Source organism: Monoraphidium neglectum, assembly GCF_000611645.1.
Source record: "Monoraphidium neglectum strain SAG 48.87 unplaced genomic scaffold scaffold01099, whole genome shotgun sequence".
Lineage (NCBI taxonomy): Eukaryota > Viridiplantae > Chlorophyta > Chlorophyceae > Sphaeropleales > Selenastraceae > Monoraphidium > Monoraphidium neglectum.
In genome coordinates this window covers 1,770-16,778 of record NW_014012529.1, presented here as the reverse complement: position 1 = coordinate 16,778, position 15,009 = coordinate 1,770, and the positions used below count along the sequence as shown (strand labels likewise).

Sequence of the window (15,009 nt, the reverse complement as noted above, 5' to 3'; positions counted from 1 at the left end):
TAAAAGTCGCGCTGCACAGTCACACCCCTGCACGGTTATGCCGTTGGTAATATAGGGCGCCGACAGGGGGACGGGGGCGCGGATACCGCGTTACCGTCGCCGCAGGCGGTCAGACCTGCGGCCCACCTGTGACCTGGAGAGGCCCTAGGGCCCAGGGCCAGGCATGTCTCCTGGGTGTGTGCCGTGCACCCTCATTGCACCGTTTGTATGTCTGCAGCTTTATTTTGGCTTGCTTTCGTGTTGAGTTAGCTGCCGTCAGCACTGGGCGGCTACTGTAGTTTGTGTGTAACCCCTGTTGTTGTTTTCAATCGGTTGGTCACAGTGACAGGGGGAGTCTAGCTGGCCTAGATTACTGGAACAAAGCAAAGCAAAATCAGAAAGCGCGTCCCTGTGTTACCTCGGCGTGACAGCCTGTGCGGTGGGGCCGAGCGAAGGTTTTTGTGGACTGGCGCACTTGGCCCTCATGTTGCAACTGGCAGCGAGAGGGACGCATGACATCAATATGATCTTCACATGTTGCTTGCCCTGCTTGCTGATGATACCCGCCTGACCATGGCCCAGCTGAACCTGCCACTGCAGCGTGGGGCTCAGGGGCAGTTGAAGCATAGGCATTACGCCTGCAACATCAGCTCGCAACACCGCGTGCAGTGCTCGGCTCCACTTGTCAAGATGGTTCACCATCACAACCACACCAATGTTGCGCTGCGTCAGCCACAACACCACGCATGAATTGAGATGCGGGGCGGTGATGTACGTTGCGATCAGGGGGCGCGCGCGTGTGCGTGTGTGAGTGTGGATGGTGTGTGCGTGCATGTGTGCTCCTGCAGCACGTCCCTGCCCAGTTTCCTGCAGCACAGACGTGCTCGATCAACATCTAGAACCATGCCAAGTCCCAAACACATGTATTGGCTGCAGCCAGTATGTCCATTGAGTACAGGCTCAGCAGAGGCAAGTGCTCCGTTTTGCAGGGCGATATGTGTCACCCTGAGATCTGGTGCTGCAGCAACTGCAGCTCCCCAGGGGCGTCGGCCTGCTGTGGCACCGGCGTTGCAACCAGCCGCATACTTGCAGGTGCAGAGGTCCCGCCAGCCCACTCCTATACTGTAGGGGGACACAATATGTCCCCCTCGTCGCCTAGCTCCCTCAATGAGCAGAGGAGCTCCCTGGCACAGTCGACCAGGTCGGCCACAGACGACAGCTGGCCCTCCCCACCCATCGCGGGTGACACCAACGGCCCGGTCGACGCGGAGCCGTCGCCTGCGTCCGACTGGCCGCTGCAACCCGTCTGCTGCGGGTCAAGGACAACAGGACGAGTCAGCGCGCGGCACGGGGGGCCACAGATTCCAGCGCGCCAAACCATGCCACCCCTTTCGCTGCTGCAGCAGCTGCCCGCTGCGCCTGCGTCGCGCTGGCCAAAGCGGCAGCTGTCCGACGCCTCACACCGCTTCCGCGTGTGCATGGGCGGGCTGCTGTGCTTGCGTAGTGCGCCTGGCACCATGCCCCTCGCCGCCTGCTGCCTGGCGTCGCCTGCTTGGAGCTGCAGCTCAGCGCGGTCGCGCTGTAGGGAAATGGGCGCATCTGCAGGGAAGCTGCCCCGAAGGATGGTGCCAGCGGTGCCAACATCGACTTCAAGGTCCCGTCGCTGCTGCTGCTGCTGCTGCTGCTGCTGCTGGTGCTGCTGCCCCTCCGAAGCCTGCCCCAGCTGTCGCTCCAGAAGCTCTGCCTTGGCGCGGGTGCGGCGCGCCGCATCCCGCTCCGCCTGCAGCTCGTCCCGCAGCAGTGCCCCGCGCCGCTCCGCCGCCACCGCCCGCTGCGCCGCCGCCAGGTCTGCGCGCCTTGCGGCCGCCGCCGCCGCGGCCGCCGCACGCGCCCCTGCCGCTGCGGCCGCGCGCGCCTCGTCGGCGGCCGCGGCCTGGGCTTGGCTGCGGGCCAGTTCAGCCTCCGCCGCCGCGAGGCGCCCCTCCAGGAGGCGGGCTCGCGAGAGCGCCTCTGACAGCCCCTGCTCCACCCCTCCAAGCTCCGCCAGGCGCCGTGCCTGCGCGCCAGCGCGCTCCTCCGCCGCGTGCAGCCGCGCGAACAGCTCACGGGCCTGCTCCCGCTCGCGCTGCAGGTCGTTTTGAGCGGCCAAGGCCCGCGCCTCGGCTTTGCGCAGCGCCTCGGCGGGCTCCCAGGCGTGGGTCGTGTCGACGCCGGCAGCGGGCTGATGCACACAGGACGCCGCCTGGGGTTATTGGGGCGCAGTGGAGGGGACGCGGGACGGGCCTGTTTTCAGAGTTCAGAGTTTCAGAGTTCAGAGTTTAAAGAGTTGATTGCGGCACTCATGCACATTTCTCTTGAAAGGCATGGTGAAGATGCAGGGGTCACACCTCCCGACAAGCGGTGATGCTGAAATTGCCCCGCACACCTTTGGCCGAGCCTCCCGTGCTACGGCCCACTCGGCGTGCCGCTCCTCAGCAGCCGCCAGCTCGATTGCCAGCTCTGCTGCCCGCTCCTCTGCTCCCTCGCAGCGCCGCAGCACCTCGGCCGCCCGCACCTGCGCGGCCTTGCCCTGCGCTTGTGCCACACGCAGGCGCCAGGCAGCAAGCACGCCTCGCGCCGCCCGCAGGCGCCGGCGTTGCAGCACCGCTTCTGCTCGCTCCTCAGCCATACGGAGCCGCGCGCTCTTTGCCGCTGTGAGCCGCCATGTTTCCACGGCGCTGGCGATGCGCCTCCGCGTGTCCTGCATTGACAGCTGCCGCAGAGCCGTGCCAGCAGCCACCTGGCGGCGCCATGCAGTGACCACGCGGCGCAAGCAGGCGCGCGCGTGGTGGCGCGCGGCCGCCGCCGCTGCAACGCGCTCGTCCCGCCTGTGCGCCACGTGGGCAGCCATTCCGGCCAGCCCTGCGCGTAGCAGGCGTGCATCCTGCCGCGCGCGCAGGCGCAGCAGTTGGCGATCTCGGCGTGCCGCTTGGCGTGTGGCGGCTTGCCTGGTCAGGTTGAGGTTGCGCGGGTAGTGGACAGTGTGGCGGAGGTAATTGCAGTCACAAGAAACAATGACTTTGTGACACATGCCAACAGTCGGCAGGGGCGCTGCCGGCAAGCCTGCCAACGGGCGGGCCGACAAGGCGGCCGGCGCGCTGCATGCCTCGATGCGCAAACCGTCCTCCAACGCACCACGCAAGGAATGCCTGGCGGCGCAGGCGCCGTGCCGCCAGCCGGGGCAGCTGCACCTCGAGCAGGGCCCGCAGCGGCGCTAGCGCCGCCGATACCGGCCCTGACCGAGGGCCGCCCTCGCCTTCGCAAGGTCGCCCTCGGCCAGCGTCCACTGCTGCTGCTTCTGCTTCTGCTGCTACTGCTGCTGCAGCTGCTGCTGCTTCTCCTGCAGCAGTTGCTTCTGCTACTGCTGATTGCCTGCCTGAGAATGTTGGCAGTGCCATATGTACCGGCACTCCCAGCGCGAGTGCGGCCCGAGCGTGTGCAGTGCCGCTGGCCTTGCCACTGCTGGCGGCCGCCTGCTCAACACCGAAAGCCGCGCCAGCTGCCAGGCCGCCGTGCCCCGCTCGCCAAGCGCGCAGCGTCCGCAGCAGCAACGCCCTGCTGCTCCGCCGCGAAGCACGCCGCATGCAGCTCTCCTCCCGCTCGGCAGCCTTGCGTGCAGCTGCCCAGCCAGCCAATGCGTGTCGCAGCAGGTGCCGCCGGCGCAGCCTGTGGGCGCGCTGCAGCCCCTGGAACGTCTGCTGGACCTCCAGTGGCACCCAGGGCAGCGCCGCAGGCACTGCTTCTGCAGGCCGCTCCACCTCGCGCGTCGCTGCGGCGCCAGGCTGGCCTGCCCACGCGTTCCGCTGCCGCGCCGCGAGGCTGCTGGAAGGTGAGCGGCGCACCTCTGGCGTGCGAGGCAGAGGGGCGGCCCTTGCATCGCCGCCCTCGGATGCTGACGACGAGCTTGACGCCGCCCCTAGGCCCCGCAGCTGCCACGCGTGGCTGGTGTAGAAGCGCCAGCTCAGCAACGAACGCCGGCAGAGGCGCGAGCGCCAAGCTGCCTCCGCATGCTTTCCTGCCTGCCTTGTGGCACTAAAGGATGACGCAGTGGGTGTGTGAGAGGAGATTACTCGGCATTGTTGGCTTGCTTGCGCTGTGATGGGGAGTTACTGTAGCAGTCAGCGACTGCAGCGTTTGGTCAACCCCTCAAGCCAGGTTGTGCACTCAGCCTGCACTGTGCAGCCCAGCTTCCAACGAACACGCGTTAGTAGCAAAAGCCCCGCACGCACCTTCGCTCTGCCACCCTGCGGCGCCAGGCATACAGCACGCCTCTCTGCAGCCCCAGGCGCCGGCGCAGCATGAGCACGCTCAGCGCCCGCTGCTGCGCTGCGGCCTCTCGCAGCCGCCGCAGTGCCCAGCGCGCCAGGCACACCTCGCCGAGGCGCGCCAGGCGCGCCTCCTCCACCCGCCATTCACGGCGCTGCCAGGCGGCATCGTGCCAGCGCAGCAGCAGCCGGCGGCTCAGAGCCACGTTGCTGAGCGCGCCGGCGGCTGCTTGGCGGCGGCGCGTCACCTCCAGCGCCCAGTGCTGCTCCTGAGCCTGCGTATGGTCACAACGGGGACCACGCACGGTTGGGGGGAAGTGCGTGAAGCTGGAACGTTATCGAATTGACAGCGAGGCCCCGTAAGCCAGGCCAACCAGCCGGGAAAGGGGCAGGTGAGGGCAGGGAGGGTGACGAGGCACCCGGCAGATACCCTCCTGGCACAGGGGGCTCCCCAGCCCCTGATCTTGCAGTACAGATACCGCAAGCAGCGGCCCACCCAGTGGTTATGTCAGCAACCCGAGCGCTCACCTGCTGCAAAAGCACTCCGGCGGCATGCCTCTCGGCCACAAGGGATGCGGCCCACCTCTCCGCATCAGCAGCACGCTGCTCCGCTGCCCCGGCCCGAGCCAGCAGGTGGCGCTGTTCCTCCTCAAACACTGCGCGCTGCGCCGCCAGTTGCTGCTGCTGCTGCTGCTGCTGCTGCTGCTGCTGCTGCTGCTGCTGCTGCTGCTGCTGCTGCTGCCCCTGCCAACACCGCTGATTGTTATCCACCTGCTGCTGCTGCTGCTGCTGCTGCTGCTGCTGCTGCTGCTGCTGCTGCTGCTGCTGCTGCTGCTGCTGCTGCTCGAGCGAACACCGCAATTCGTTTGCCACCTGCTGTTGCTGCTGCTGGCATGGTGAGGGCAGCAGCACCTGCTCCTGCGAGCAACTTGCACAGTGTGGGGTAGGTGACAACGCCTCCCCTGCTCCCTCCTGGATTGGCCTGGCAGTAGTAGCCGCGAATGATGGGTTGGAGGGGTTCGGGCCTGACCGCACGTTGGTTGACAGGGGCACCAGCATTACGTGATTGACACATGCTGCACACTGCCCCTTGTGCTGCTGCGCCTCCTGGGAGTGTTCCTGCCAGTCCTGCGGCTGCTGCTGCTTTGGTTGCCGTTGCACCTCTTGCTCAGCCTGCTTCTGCTGCTGCTGCTTCTGCTGCTGCTGCTGCTGCTGCTGCTGGTGTTGCTGCTGGTGTTGATGCTGCTGCTGCTGCTGCTGCTGCTGTACACACCCCTGATTCGCTCCCGCCTGCTGCTGCTCCTGCTCCTCTGGCAGAAACTGCCACGGCGGCTGCTGCTGCTCCATGTGAGCCTCAAACGGCCCGCACATCCTCCCAGATTCGCGCCCCGTACAGCGCTGAGTATCAACCCAATTCTGGATGATGGTAGGGGCCCAGCCGGCTCCGCTGCCCTGACTGCTGGGCACCAGGCTGCTGGAGTCTGCCACTGTGTTCAAGGAGCCGGCCTCTTCCAGGGGTTCACACACAACAGGTCTAGACAGGCTGTTTGGGACTGGGGCGCTGCGCCGCGCTGCAGAGCTGCTGCCAGGCAGGGATGCGCCAATCGACAGCGCCTGCACATCCTTGGGACTTGCAGCTGACGCCCCCGCTGCCACCGCTGCTACGGATGCCTGCTGTGGCACCACCGCCCCCTCCGCCTCCGCAGGACTGGTAGTAGCTGTCGCCGGTGCTGCGGGTGCGGGCATCTGCTGGCTCGCCTCCGGGCAGGCCAGCTCCAAAGCGGCATCGCAGCACGCCACTGGAGGAACAGCGAGCTCTGCACCTAGCAATGGGATAAAGCACTCCTGCAAGATGTCCTGCTGCCGCTGCTGTTGCTGCTGCTGCTGCTGCTGCTGCTGCTGCTGCGGCTCCTGCTGCTGCCGCTCGACAGCTGATGGCTTGGGGGCAAGGAAGGGCTCAAAGGCAAAGCTTGCCTCTGCGCCCATCAAAGGCGGTGGGGCGGCAGCCTGCTGAACAGCGGGGGCCTGCATGCTGCCGGCCAGTTTGCCGGCGCTAGCTAGACGTTGTCCCAGGTGTTCACTGGAATTCTGCTGCTGCTGCTGCTGCTGCTGCTGCTGCTGCGGTGGCAGTGGCGCCTGCTGCTGCTGGGGCAGGGGCAGCTGTTGCATTTGCTGCTGCTGCTGCTGCAGCAGAAGTTGCAGGTGTGCTGGCAGCAGTGCCTCAGATGGTGGCTGTGGCTGCCACCGAGAGCTCGTGCTGAGCAACGGCGGGGGCAGGGGTGGTTGTCCCATTGGCACTCCGTGTGCTTGCTGCCAGTCTCCCCAGCTGCTACAAGGGCTCGAAAGACTTGCAGACAGATCCTGCTGTTGCTGCTGCTGCTGGCGCTGGAGCGGCGGGGGCGGCGGCGTTGACAATGGCTGCTGCTGTGACAGCAGTGGCAACCCTGGCGGAGCCCACTGCGTGCTGCGGTTGCTGCAGCTGCTTGCTGGCGCGATCAGATCATCGCCAGCAGCCCCCATGGCAGCAGTCTCCTGATCCTGTAACTTCGACGAGGCTGCCGCAGGTGCCGCAGACAGCCTCTCGGCTGCGGCCACTGTTCTGTGCACCTCGCCTCCAGGCGCCATGACATCAACCCCCGAGAGCGGCACAGCATGCGGGGTCCCGGGGCTCGAGGGGCCCACATGGAAGTGCAGGTGGATGCTTGCTGGGCCGCCCGTGCCGCCGCTGGTGCTCCTGCCGCTGCAGCTGGCTGGGCTCGCAGCCAAGTCACTCTGACGCTGCAGGCTCGGCGTCCCTACCGCTGCGCGCCCACTTGGCAAGCATTGGCTGATGCATGCAGGTGTGTCTTCCCCGGGGCTGTTCGCGTTCCATCCGGCTGCAAACGGCAGCTGCGGAGGGGAGGACAGACCCAATCGCCGCTGCATGTCAAGGCTGCTGCAATTTGGCAAATCAGATGCGGCGGCAGCGTCTTCTCCCCAAAACTCGGCCTGCCAAGCGGCTGATGTTGGCACATGTTGACCTGCGCCTGGCCCCTGCGCCTGCTGGGGCTCTTGCTGCTGCTGCTGTTGCTGTTGCTGCTGCTGCTCCTGCTGCTGTATAAGCTGCTCCCTGCGGAGTGCGCTCGCAAGCAGTCGCGCCGCAGATGGGCTGAGGCCGCAGAGCGATGCCTGGGCGCTAGGCCGCGGAGGCGTGCGGGGCCCATCAGACGGCCCTGCGGGTGATGACGCACGGTGACGGCCTGGCGACGATGACACCTGCCATGCACAGATTGCTGATCTCAAAGTGACTGCGTGATGGCTCTGAAAATATGAGGACGCATGAAGGTTGGGTCCATCACGCAGCCATGCAGCAGGTCAATGACGTGAGTAGTACAAGCAATCCAAAACCCCTGTTGCCATCCCCAACCATCCTCACCGTGAAAGGCCCCGGGTGCCCCAGCAGCGAACGTCTCACGCCGCCGCCGCCGCCGCCACCGCCGCCACCAGCAGCGCTGACGCTGCGCGCCGCCGCGACAGGGCTCGAGCTAGCAGACACTGCGCGCCGCCGCAAGCTGATGCTGACGTGGCTGCTGCTGCCGCGGCCCTGCTGGCCGAGGAGCAGCGTATGCGACGGAGACGGCGGCGACGCCGAACGCGTGCGTGGCCTGCCGCCTGCCGGGGGACTGATGCATGGCATAGGCCCTGATTTGACCACAGAGAGGCAGGCCCTCGTGCCTTGCACAGCATGTGACTCCTGCGGCTGCGGCCCCATGCCCGGGGCACCAGGTGTGCAGGGCCGCTCCCGCGGCTCTCGCTGCTCGCCCCATTCAGTGCCTGGCAACTGCAGCGCAGCAACGACGCCCGCCGCACCGCCATCGCGACCACCGCCATTGCTGGCACGGCCGCCACCGCCACCACCACCGACGCATGCGCTGCCGCCCAAGCTGTAGGAGCGGTGGCCGCCAGACATCAGCGCTGCAGCCAAACGGGGTCCTGCCTCTTCAGTGCCGTCCTCCGCATTCCGCTGCGAGCTGAGCACTGAGCCCTGCTGCTGGCAGGCCGCGTGCCAGCCGCCGCCCGCCAATTCACCACGCGCCGGCTGCATGGCTGCTGCACCGCTTGCAACACGGGCCGCCAGGTTTGCGGCGGTGTCTCTCAGGTCAGTGATGAGCTGCTCCCTGCATGGACGAGTTGATGTGCGTGGCAGGGGTCGGGGCTGGAGGGCGGCGCAAGCTGACGGCGTGATCAGCCGAGGGGGAAAGGCAGCAGTGGTTGAACAGTAGGGGGGTGTGTTTCCTCATCGGGAGCCTTTCTGCTTCTGCATGCGCCTGAACCCCTTCATAAAACAGATGACGTTGCCTGTAGATCACGCCCTGCCGCTCCCCGGCTCCCTGCGTGGGAGCTGTCGTTGCTGCCCCTGAGATCAGGCACGTCCCTACCCTAAACCCCGAAACCCTAAACCCAGCAAAGACTCCAGCCCTCACCGCTCCAGCCGGTGCCCCGCCATCGCCGCATCCTGCCGCCCCTGAGCATCGGCCGCAGCGCCAGCCAGCAGGTCATGCGCCGTGCGCTGGGCAGCTGCTTGGCTAGCGTTGACAGACTCGATCAGCTGCGTGATGGTGCGCTGCTGCGCCAGCATCACCTGGCGCGCCCGAGTGTTGGCGCAACGGGGCGCGAGCGACGCTTGCCTTCGGGAAGTAAAGCAAAACGTGCGGGTGGTCAAAGAGACGATGCGAAGGGTCCTGTTGGTTGAAAAACAGCATGGGCGCCCCTGCGCACCGCTCCTCGAGCTTGCGGTCTGCCGCGCATGCGCCCACCTGGGAGTAGGCCACGTCCCAGGACTGCAGCGCCGTGAGCCGCCCCCCGCCTGGCTTGAGCTCCGCGGTGGCCCGCGCCAGCTGGCGGTGGACGCGCACCACCTCCCGCTGCAGGGCGCCCAGGATGGCCGCGCGCTCCTGCGGCACGGTGTTGGAGTGGCCAGCCGGGGAGGAGGGGGTCGGCCGGCAGGGCTGCCACAGTGTGGAACGGACATGATGCGCTGATACGAGGTGGGTTCACACTGACGGCGGCGCGGTCACTCTCTGGTACGCGGCAACCTGGGCGGGCTTGTGGGCGGGCAAGCGCCCCAACCCCCTCCCTCCCCGGGTCCAGCGGCAAGCGAGGGCGCACCCTGTCTCCCAGTGAGCCCTCGTAATCCCACAGCCTGAGCAGCCGCAGGACATCCACCTCCACTGCAGTCGGCAGCATGAGCGCGCCCATGCGGGCGCCGGCGCCGAACAGCGCGCGCCGCAGCTCGGCGTGCAGCTGCAGCAGGCGCGACGCATGGGCCTGGGGGTGTCCCAAGGGCATCAGCGGGCGAAGCGGTTGCGGGCTGGCTGCCGTGCTCCAAGGCTATACTCATGATCATGCATACACATTCCTTTGCAACGCCAGCAGCGTCTCCACTATGTCCCCGAACCCCCGCCCTCTGAGCTGACTGGCAGGTTTGGATTGCCCAGCAGACGGGAGTCTGAACGGCCGCAGCAGCTCACGAGCTTGTGCACGAGGCACGCGTTGCTCAGCATGACGGCCGTGCACGCCGCCTCGGCCTGAATCGCCACCGCCGCACGTGCGCGCTCCTCCGCCGTGACCGCACGCCCGTCGAGCGACAGCAGGCGCGGCAGGAGCGCCAGCACGCGCGCCCGGTAGTTTGGCAGCTGCGCCAGGGGGTTTCCCTCCAGCGTGAGCACCTGGAGACACACAGCAGGTCGCACGCGGTGAGCAACGCTACTGACCAGGTACAAACGCATGCATGCGAATCAGGAAGCTGCTGCGAAACGGGTGCCCCTCAACACAGTAAGCATTACTCGCTCGCATCTGGCCCGTTGCTCCCCTCCTCAAGAGCCACCCTCAAGCGCACCTCCAGCTGCGGGCAATTGAGCAGCGCCACCACATCGTCCGCGCGCTCAATCAGGTTGCTGGCCGCGGACAGCACGCGCAGGCCCTGGAACTGGTCGGCGCCCTCCAGCGACCGCAGGCTGTTGCTGGAGAGGTACACCACGCCGCAGCCGCGAAACTGCGCCGGCAGCTCGTCGATGTGCGTGACGCAGCACGAGACGGCGCTGGTGTCGGCAAGGGCATAGGCGTTATGGACGGGTGGTGAGCCAGGCGGGTGGCGGGCCCCAAACCCGTGTCAGCCAAGCAGGCGTCGGCCCCCACCCCGCTCAAACGGCCCTCGCAACAGCCGCACCTGAGCTTGACTCCATCGCAGCGAGCTGGCTGCTGGCACAGCGCCACTGACAGTGGGAGCATGATATGCTGCTGCTTCGGCGTCGGGTCCTTGCGCACCGGTGGTGGGCTCGCGCCACCTGCGCAGCTGCGCGCAACGCGCATCGCATGCTGGCCCGCATACGCAGCAGGCGGCGAGTCTTGCATCAGCAGCTGAAAAGAGCAGAATATGCTTATTAATGCACTAAAACATCGCGTCAAGCACTGGCAAAAGGCGAGAGTCTCGCTGTGGGGTGGCAGGTGCAACAATTGACTAGCCCGCGGGTACGGTAACTTCGCACGTTGTACAGACAACCAGAATTGAACTCTGCTTCACATCTACGGTATCATAGGCGTAGCACGGTGACCGTCACTGTGCCGTCACACCAAAAGCTTCAGCTTACCGGTAGATCACTGCAGCGCTCCACTCTTCAAGCGCATATGGAAATCGGCAAGTAAACTACTAGCATTCAGTACTGATATATCATATATACAGGCGTGGAGGCAACAAAACGCCACAGGCCGTCGCGCCTCGCTGCCGGGCTCCGCTTTCTTGGGGCACAGCTCACAATGGAACATCAGGCTACTTTTCAGTGCCAATCATGTCGCGCACGGCTCGACCTCCGCGGCGATGCGGATGCACCTGGCGAGCGCCGCGGCCTTGGCCCCGCGCTGATGAGCGCGCTGGAGGGGGGAAGCATAGACGAGTCCTTCATCGTCCTCGACAGCGCGCGGCGGGGGGGCGCAATGGCAGGTGAGCGCACATACTCTTACGCATTCGCTTGCAAGGAGGAGGTGCAAGGCGTCTCATCGTCAATGCCCAACGCATCGTGCAAAGCTGTGCAAACCTGTCAGGAGACACCGCCAGCAAAAGTATCACCGCCTCCTGCATGATTCTCTGTAAGGTGTTGAGCACGCAACCCACCTTGCGGCTGCAGGTGCCGGCCCATCGTCGGCTGCAGCGGCGGCCGGCAGGGGCCTGGAGGAGTCTTTCGTCGTCCTCAACTCCGCGTCAATGCTGCGGCCGCCCGGCACCGGCCCGCCGCAAATGCCCGGCGCACGCTCAGCGGCACCCGCCATGCCGGCCGGCCTTGACAGCACCCGTGCAGTGCGAGGTTTAGACCCATCAGGGGCCTCCGCAGCGGCAGGAGGGCCGGCAGCGGGGGGCCCTCCGCCTCGAGCGAGCTCGGAGGAGGAAGGCGCTGGGCTGCTGCAGGCGCGGGCGGCTGCCACCGCGCAGCAGCTGCCGATGGGCGAGCCGTCGCCGGCGTCGGCGGCCGCGGCAGCGGCGGGGTTTGACGGCAAGCTGCAGTCGCTGACTCAGCTTTTTGAGATGGCCAGCAGCGCGACGGGCGTGGACCACCCGCTCTGCCTCGACTGCGCGGTGCAGCTGAAAGAGGAAGTGGAGGCTCAGGTGTGGGGCGCAGGGGCGTGCTGCTGCCTGCTGACAAAGAAACTGTCGCTGCGGGGCACACTAGGGATCAGCCAAGGCACGCCTGGCTTTCAGCCGCACGCCAACGGTTTCTTCGCAACACCTGTGGTTGTTTCAAGCGGCCTCTGAGCGGAAGCATTGGGAGCCGCCGCCTGACGCATAGCAGCCATACCCTATGTCGCCCCACCAGGTACGTGCTGCCCGCCACGAGGCGTCATGCTACGCTCACGCCCTTTCCAAGCTGGAGCAGGAGGGAGCTGAGCCGATGAGCGAGGTGAGGCCAGACGACCGTCGGTTGCGGCGGGTCACGGCCTGGCCGCTGCTAGCAGCGCGCAGCGGGCGGTAGGCCGCACCACCAGCAGCGGATGATGCTGACCATGCCTTATTTGGCGGACTTCACCCTACCTGATCACCGCCCTTCTTGCTTGTTGTTGTGTGTGATTCCCACAGGCTGAGTTTGAGAGGGAGCTGGCGCAGCTGCGTACGCAGGAGGACGCCGCGCGCACAGCAGAGGCGGAGCTGGAGGCTCAGCTGGCCATCGCGCGGCGAGAGAGCGGCGCGCTCGCGGCGGCGGCAGCCGACGTGGCGGCGCTTGAGGAGCGGTACTGGCACGGCCTAAATGACTACCACTCGCTGCTGGCCGCGCACGTTGCGGAGCGGTGCGCAACTCCCTGCTTTTTCTTGTGTGAGGGAGGGTGGCGAGGCATGAAGAGGCGCAGGCGGATTGCAGGAGCTGGGCGGGAGAGCAGGGCCAGACACGCCGGAGCGCAGGCGGGGCAGCGGCTGCTCATGTCGCAGCCGCCAGTGCACCAGGGAGGCCCTGGGGTCCTGCCCTGCTTGCGGCAGCGCAGCCAATTAAGTGCCCCGATCACAAGGCGCCACCCTGACCCGCCACCCTGACCCACCACCTGACCTGCGCGCGCCCTGGGTCCCCAGAGATTCCCTGCTGACGCGCATCGAGCGCGCCAGCGCGCGCCTGGCCCTGCTCAAGGGCACCAACGTGCTCAACGATGTGTTCCGCATCTGGCACGACGGCCCCTTCGGCACCATCAAGTGAGGGCCCGGCCTTGGGGCGCACACGCGTGGCCCGCATGCCTGGGCCTCTGCAACCAACGCCAAGGGCAGCTGGCGTCTGCCGCACGCGCCCCACGGCCTCTAGCGTGCAAAACTTGGCGCTGGACCGCCCCACGAATCAGTGCGGGCTGACATAATCCCCCGCCCCCGCCCCTGCTTTCCATCCTCGCCGCCGCAGCGGCTGCCGCCTGGGGCGCACTCCAGAGGTGCCTGTCGAGTGGGACGAGATTAACGCGGCCTGGGGCCAGGCGGTGCTGCTGCTGCACACCATGGCGCAGGCCTGCCAGATCACCTTCTCAGGTGGGGGCGCCGCGGGCCGCAGTGTGCACCGGGCGCGTCGTGCTGCCAGTCGGGCGTGCCGCCAGGGAAAAGGGCAGGGGCGACTTTGCCTGCAGCCACACAACACACCGGATTGCTGGTGCGGTCATTGCCCAGCTGGGACCAGAGACAAGGGCGTGCTGGGCTCTGGAGTGTGGCAGGCCGTACAGCTGCAGTGTTGGTCGGGCAGCTGCTCCAACCACCTCCCCTACCCCGCGCCCCGCCCCACCCCCACCTGCCACACAGCCTACCGCCTGCTCCCTATGGGCAGCCACCCGCGCGTGGCGGACCGCCGCGGCACGTACGACCTGTTTGGCCCCGTCAGCAAGCTGTGGGCGCAGAGCTACGACCGCGCCATGGCCATCTACCTCGCCTGCCTCAGGGAGTTTGGGGACTTTGCGCGCGCCAGGTGAGGGGTGGCGGCGCTGGGGCGCGAGGAGGCGCGCAAGCGCTTTGGTGTTGCGCGGACCTCACGTGCCCAGGTCGTTCTGCATATGCGCAGGGCCGAGGGCTTGACAGGAAGGTTGCAGGGAGGGTGCTTTGCGGGCTGCTGAGCAGCTTTCCACCGCTCGACCTTGCACCCTGCAGGGACATCGCCGAAAGCCGCTCCCCTGCTTTTGAGTTCCCCTTCCCTGTTGAAGGCGACAAGGTGCGCACCCTTGCCTGCTCTATGTGGTAATCGATGCTGGCGTTGCCGGCTTGTTGGCTGAGCTGCCGGCTGTAAACTCACGGAAAGGCCTGGCCTTGGTGCCTACCCATCCCTCAGCCAGCCCAGCACCCCTACCAACCCCAACTGCAATACAGGTGGGAAACTACTCTGTGAAGCTGTTCATGCAGACCAAGGACGCCAAGTGGACCAAGGCGCTCAAGCTCATGCTTGCAGACCTCAAGGTCTCGCTGCAGTGGATGGTGCGGCGCGAGGCGCGGCAGGCGGCGCCGGCTCTGCCGGCGCTTGGCCAGGAGGGACCGGCGGTGCTACAAACGGCTGTGTAAACCCTTTGTAAAGAAACATGCAAATCTGTGGGAAGCAGATATCAATTTTTCAGCACCGTACCGGTCCTTCAGTACAGCGCAGCCGTATACACAGCAAACACGTGACATTACGGTACATCCAGTATAAAACGCGACACAAAATTCTCAATCTTTAAAATCACACGGTCTTCGGTACCGTCTGCGATCACCGGTCAACAGCAGTCCGCGGCAACCACGCTGAAGTGCCCTCACGCACAAACAAACTGCTCGTCCGCTATGATCTAGACTGCGCGTGCAGGGTGCTCTCAGCTACCGCGTGCATCGCTGCCGCAGCGCGGCCAGCGCCAAGTCGTGATCGCCGCGTGCAGCAAAGCGGCGGAGGCGATGGATAGCCCACGAGTGCTAGGCGTGGGTGCGGGCATATTTGTCCTGGGTTTCTTCCTGTGAGTGCGGGCTGGCCAGCCGGCGAACAACTTGGGCTGGAGCAGTTGCGGCCTGGTGCCCTGACGCTGTCCAGGCACCTGCGGCAGCACCGACTGGGGTCATGCCTGATGCGACAGGGCTACATACAGGTAGTGGTGTAAACAGCTTGTTTGATGAAAACAATACCCCATGTTGCGTCAATACCCCACAGTGTGGTTAGTGGGGTGCTGTGCATGGTTGGCTCAAGGACGCGGAAGCCAGGGTGAGCACACACAGCCAGCA

At 66.2% G+C, this 15,009-nt stretch overlaps 4 protein-coding genes across 4 annotated transcripts; 2 read left to right on the top strand and 2 right to left on the bottom strand.

Moving 5' to 3' along the window:
* Positions 1–979: 979 nt before the first annotated feature.
* MNEG_6646 (hypothetical protein) lies at positions 980–2,647 on the bottom strand (the record flags this gene model as incomplete). The annotated part of the gene is made up of 3 exons (XM_014044883.1): positions 980–1,033; positions 1,628–2,221; positions 2,405–2,647. 3 exons carry the CDS (start codon positions 2,645–2,647, stop codon positions 980–982), a joined length of 891 nt encoding a protein of 296 aa, XP_013900337.1.
* A 2,188-nt stretch (positions 2,648–4,835) lies between these two features.
* Positions 4,836–5,998, top strand: MNEG_6645 (hypothetical protein; the record flags this gene model as incomplete). Its single annotated transcript, XM_014044882.1, has 3 exons — positions 4,836–5,179; positions 5,456–5,630; positions 5,990–5,998. The coding sequence occupies 3 exons, from the start codon at positions 4,836–4,838 to the stop codon at positions 5,996–5,998; spliced, it is 528 nt and encodes a 175-aa protein (XP_013900336.1).
* A 2,744-nt stretch (positions 5,999–8,742) lies between these two features.
* MNEG_6644 (hypothetical protein) lies at positions 8,743–10,553 on the bottom strand (the record flags this gene model as incomplete). The annotated part of the gene is made up of 6 exons (XM_014044881.1): positions 8,743–8,904; positions 9,080–9,217; positions 9,432–9,590; positions 9,794–9,991; positions 10,162–10,363; positions 10,492–10,553. The coding sequence occupies 6 exons, from the start codon at positions 10,551–10,553 to the stop codon at positions 8,743–8,745; spliced, it is 921 nt and encodes a 306-aa protein (XP_013900335.1).
* Positions 10,554–11,757: 1,204 nt separating this feature from the next.
* Positions 11,758–14,304, top strand: MNEG_6643 (Beclin-1-like protein; the record flags this gene model as incomplete). Its single annotated transcript, XM_014044880.1, has 8 exons — positions 11,758–11,922; positions 12,131–12,214; positions 12,391–12,599; positions 12,877–12,993; positions 13,193–13,314; positions 13,579–13,741; positions 13,921–13,981; positions 14,137–14,304. Coding segments are annotated over 8 exons (1,089 nt in total), but the record flags the coding sequence as incomplete, so codon positions are not given.
* Between the last annotated feature and the right edge of the window lie 705 nt (positions 14,305–15,009).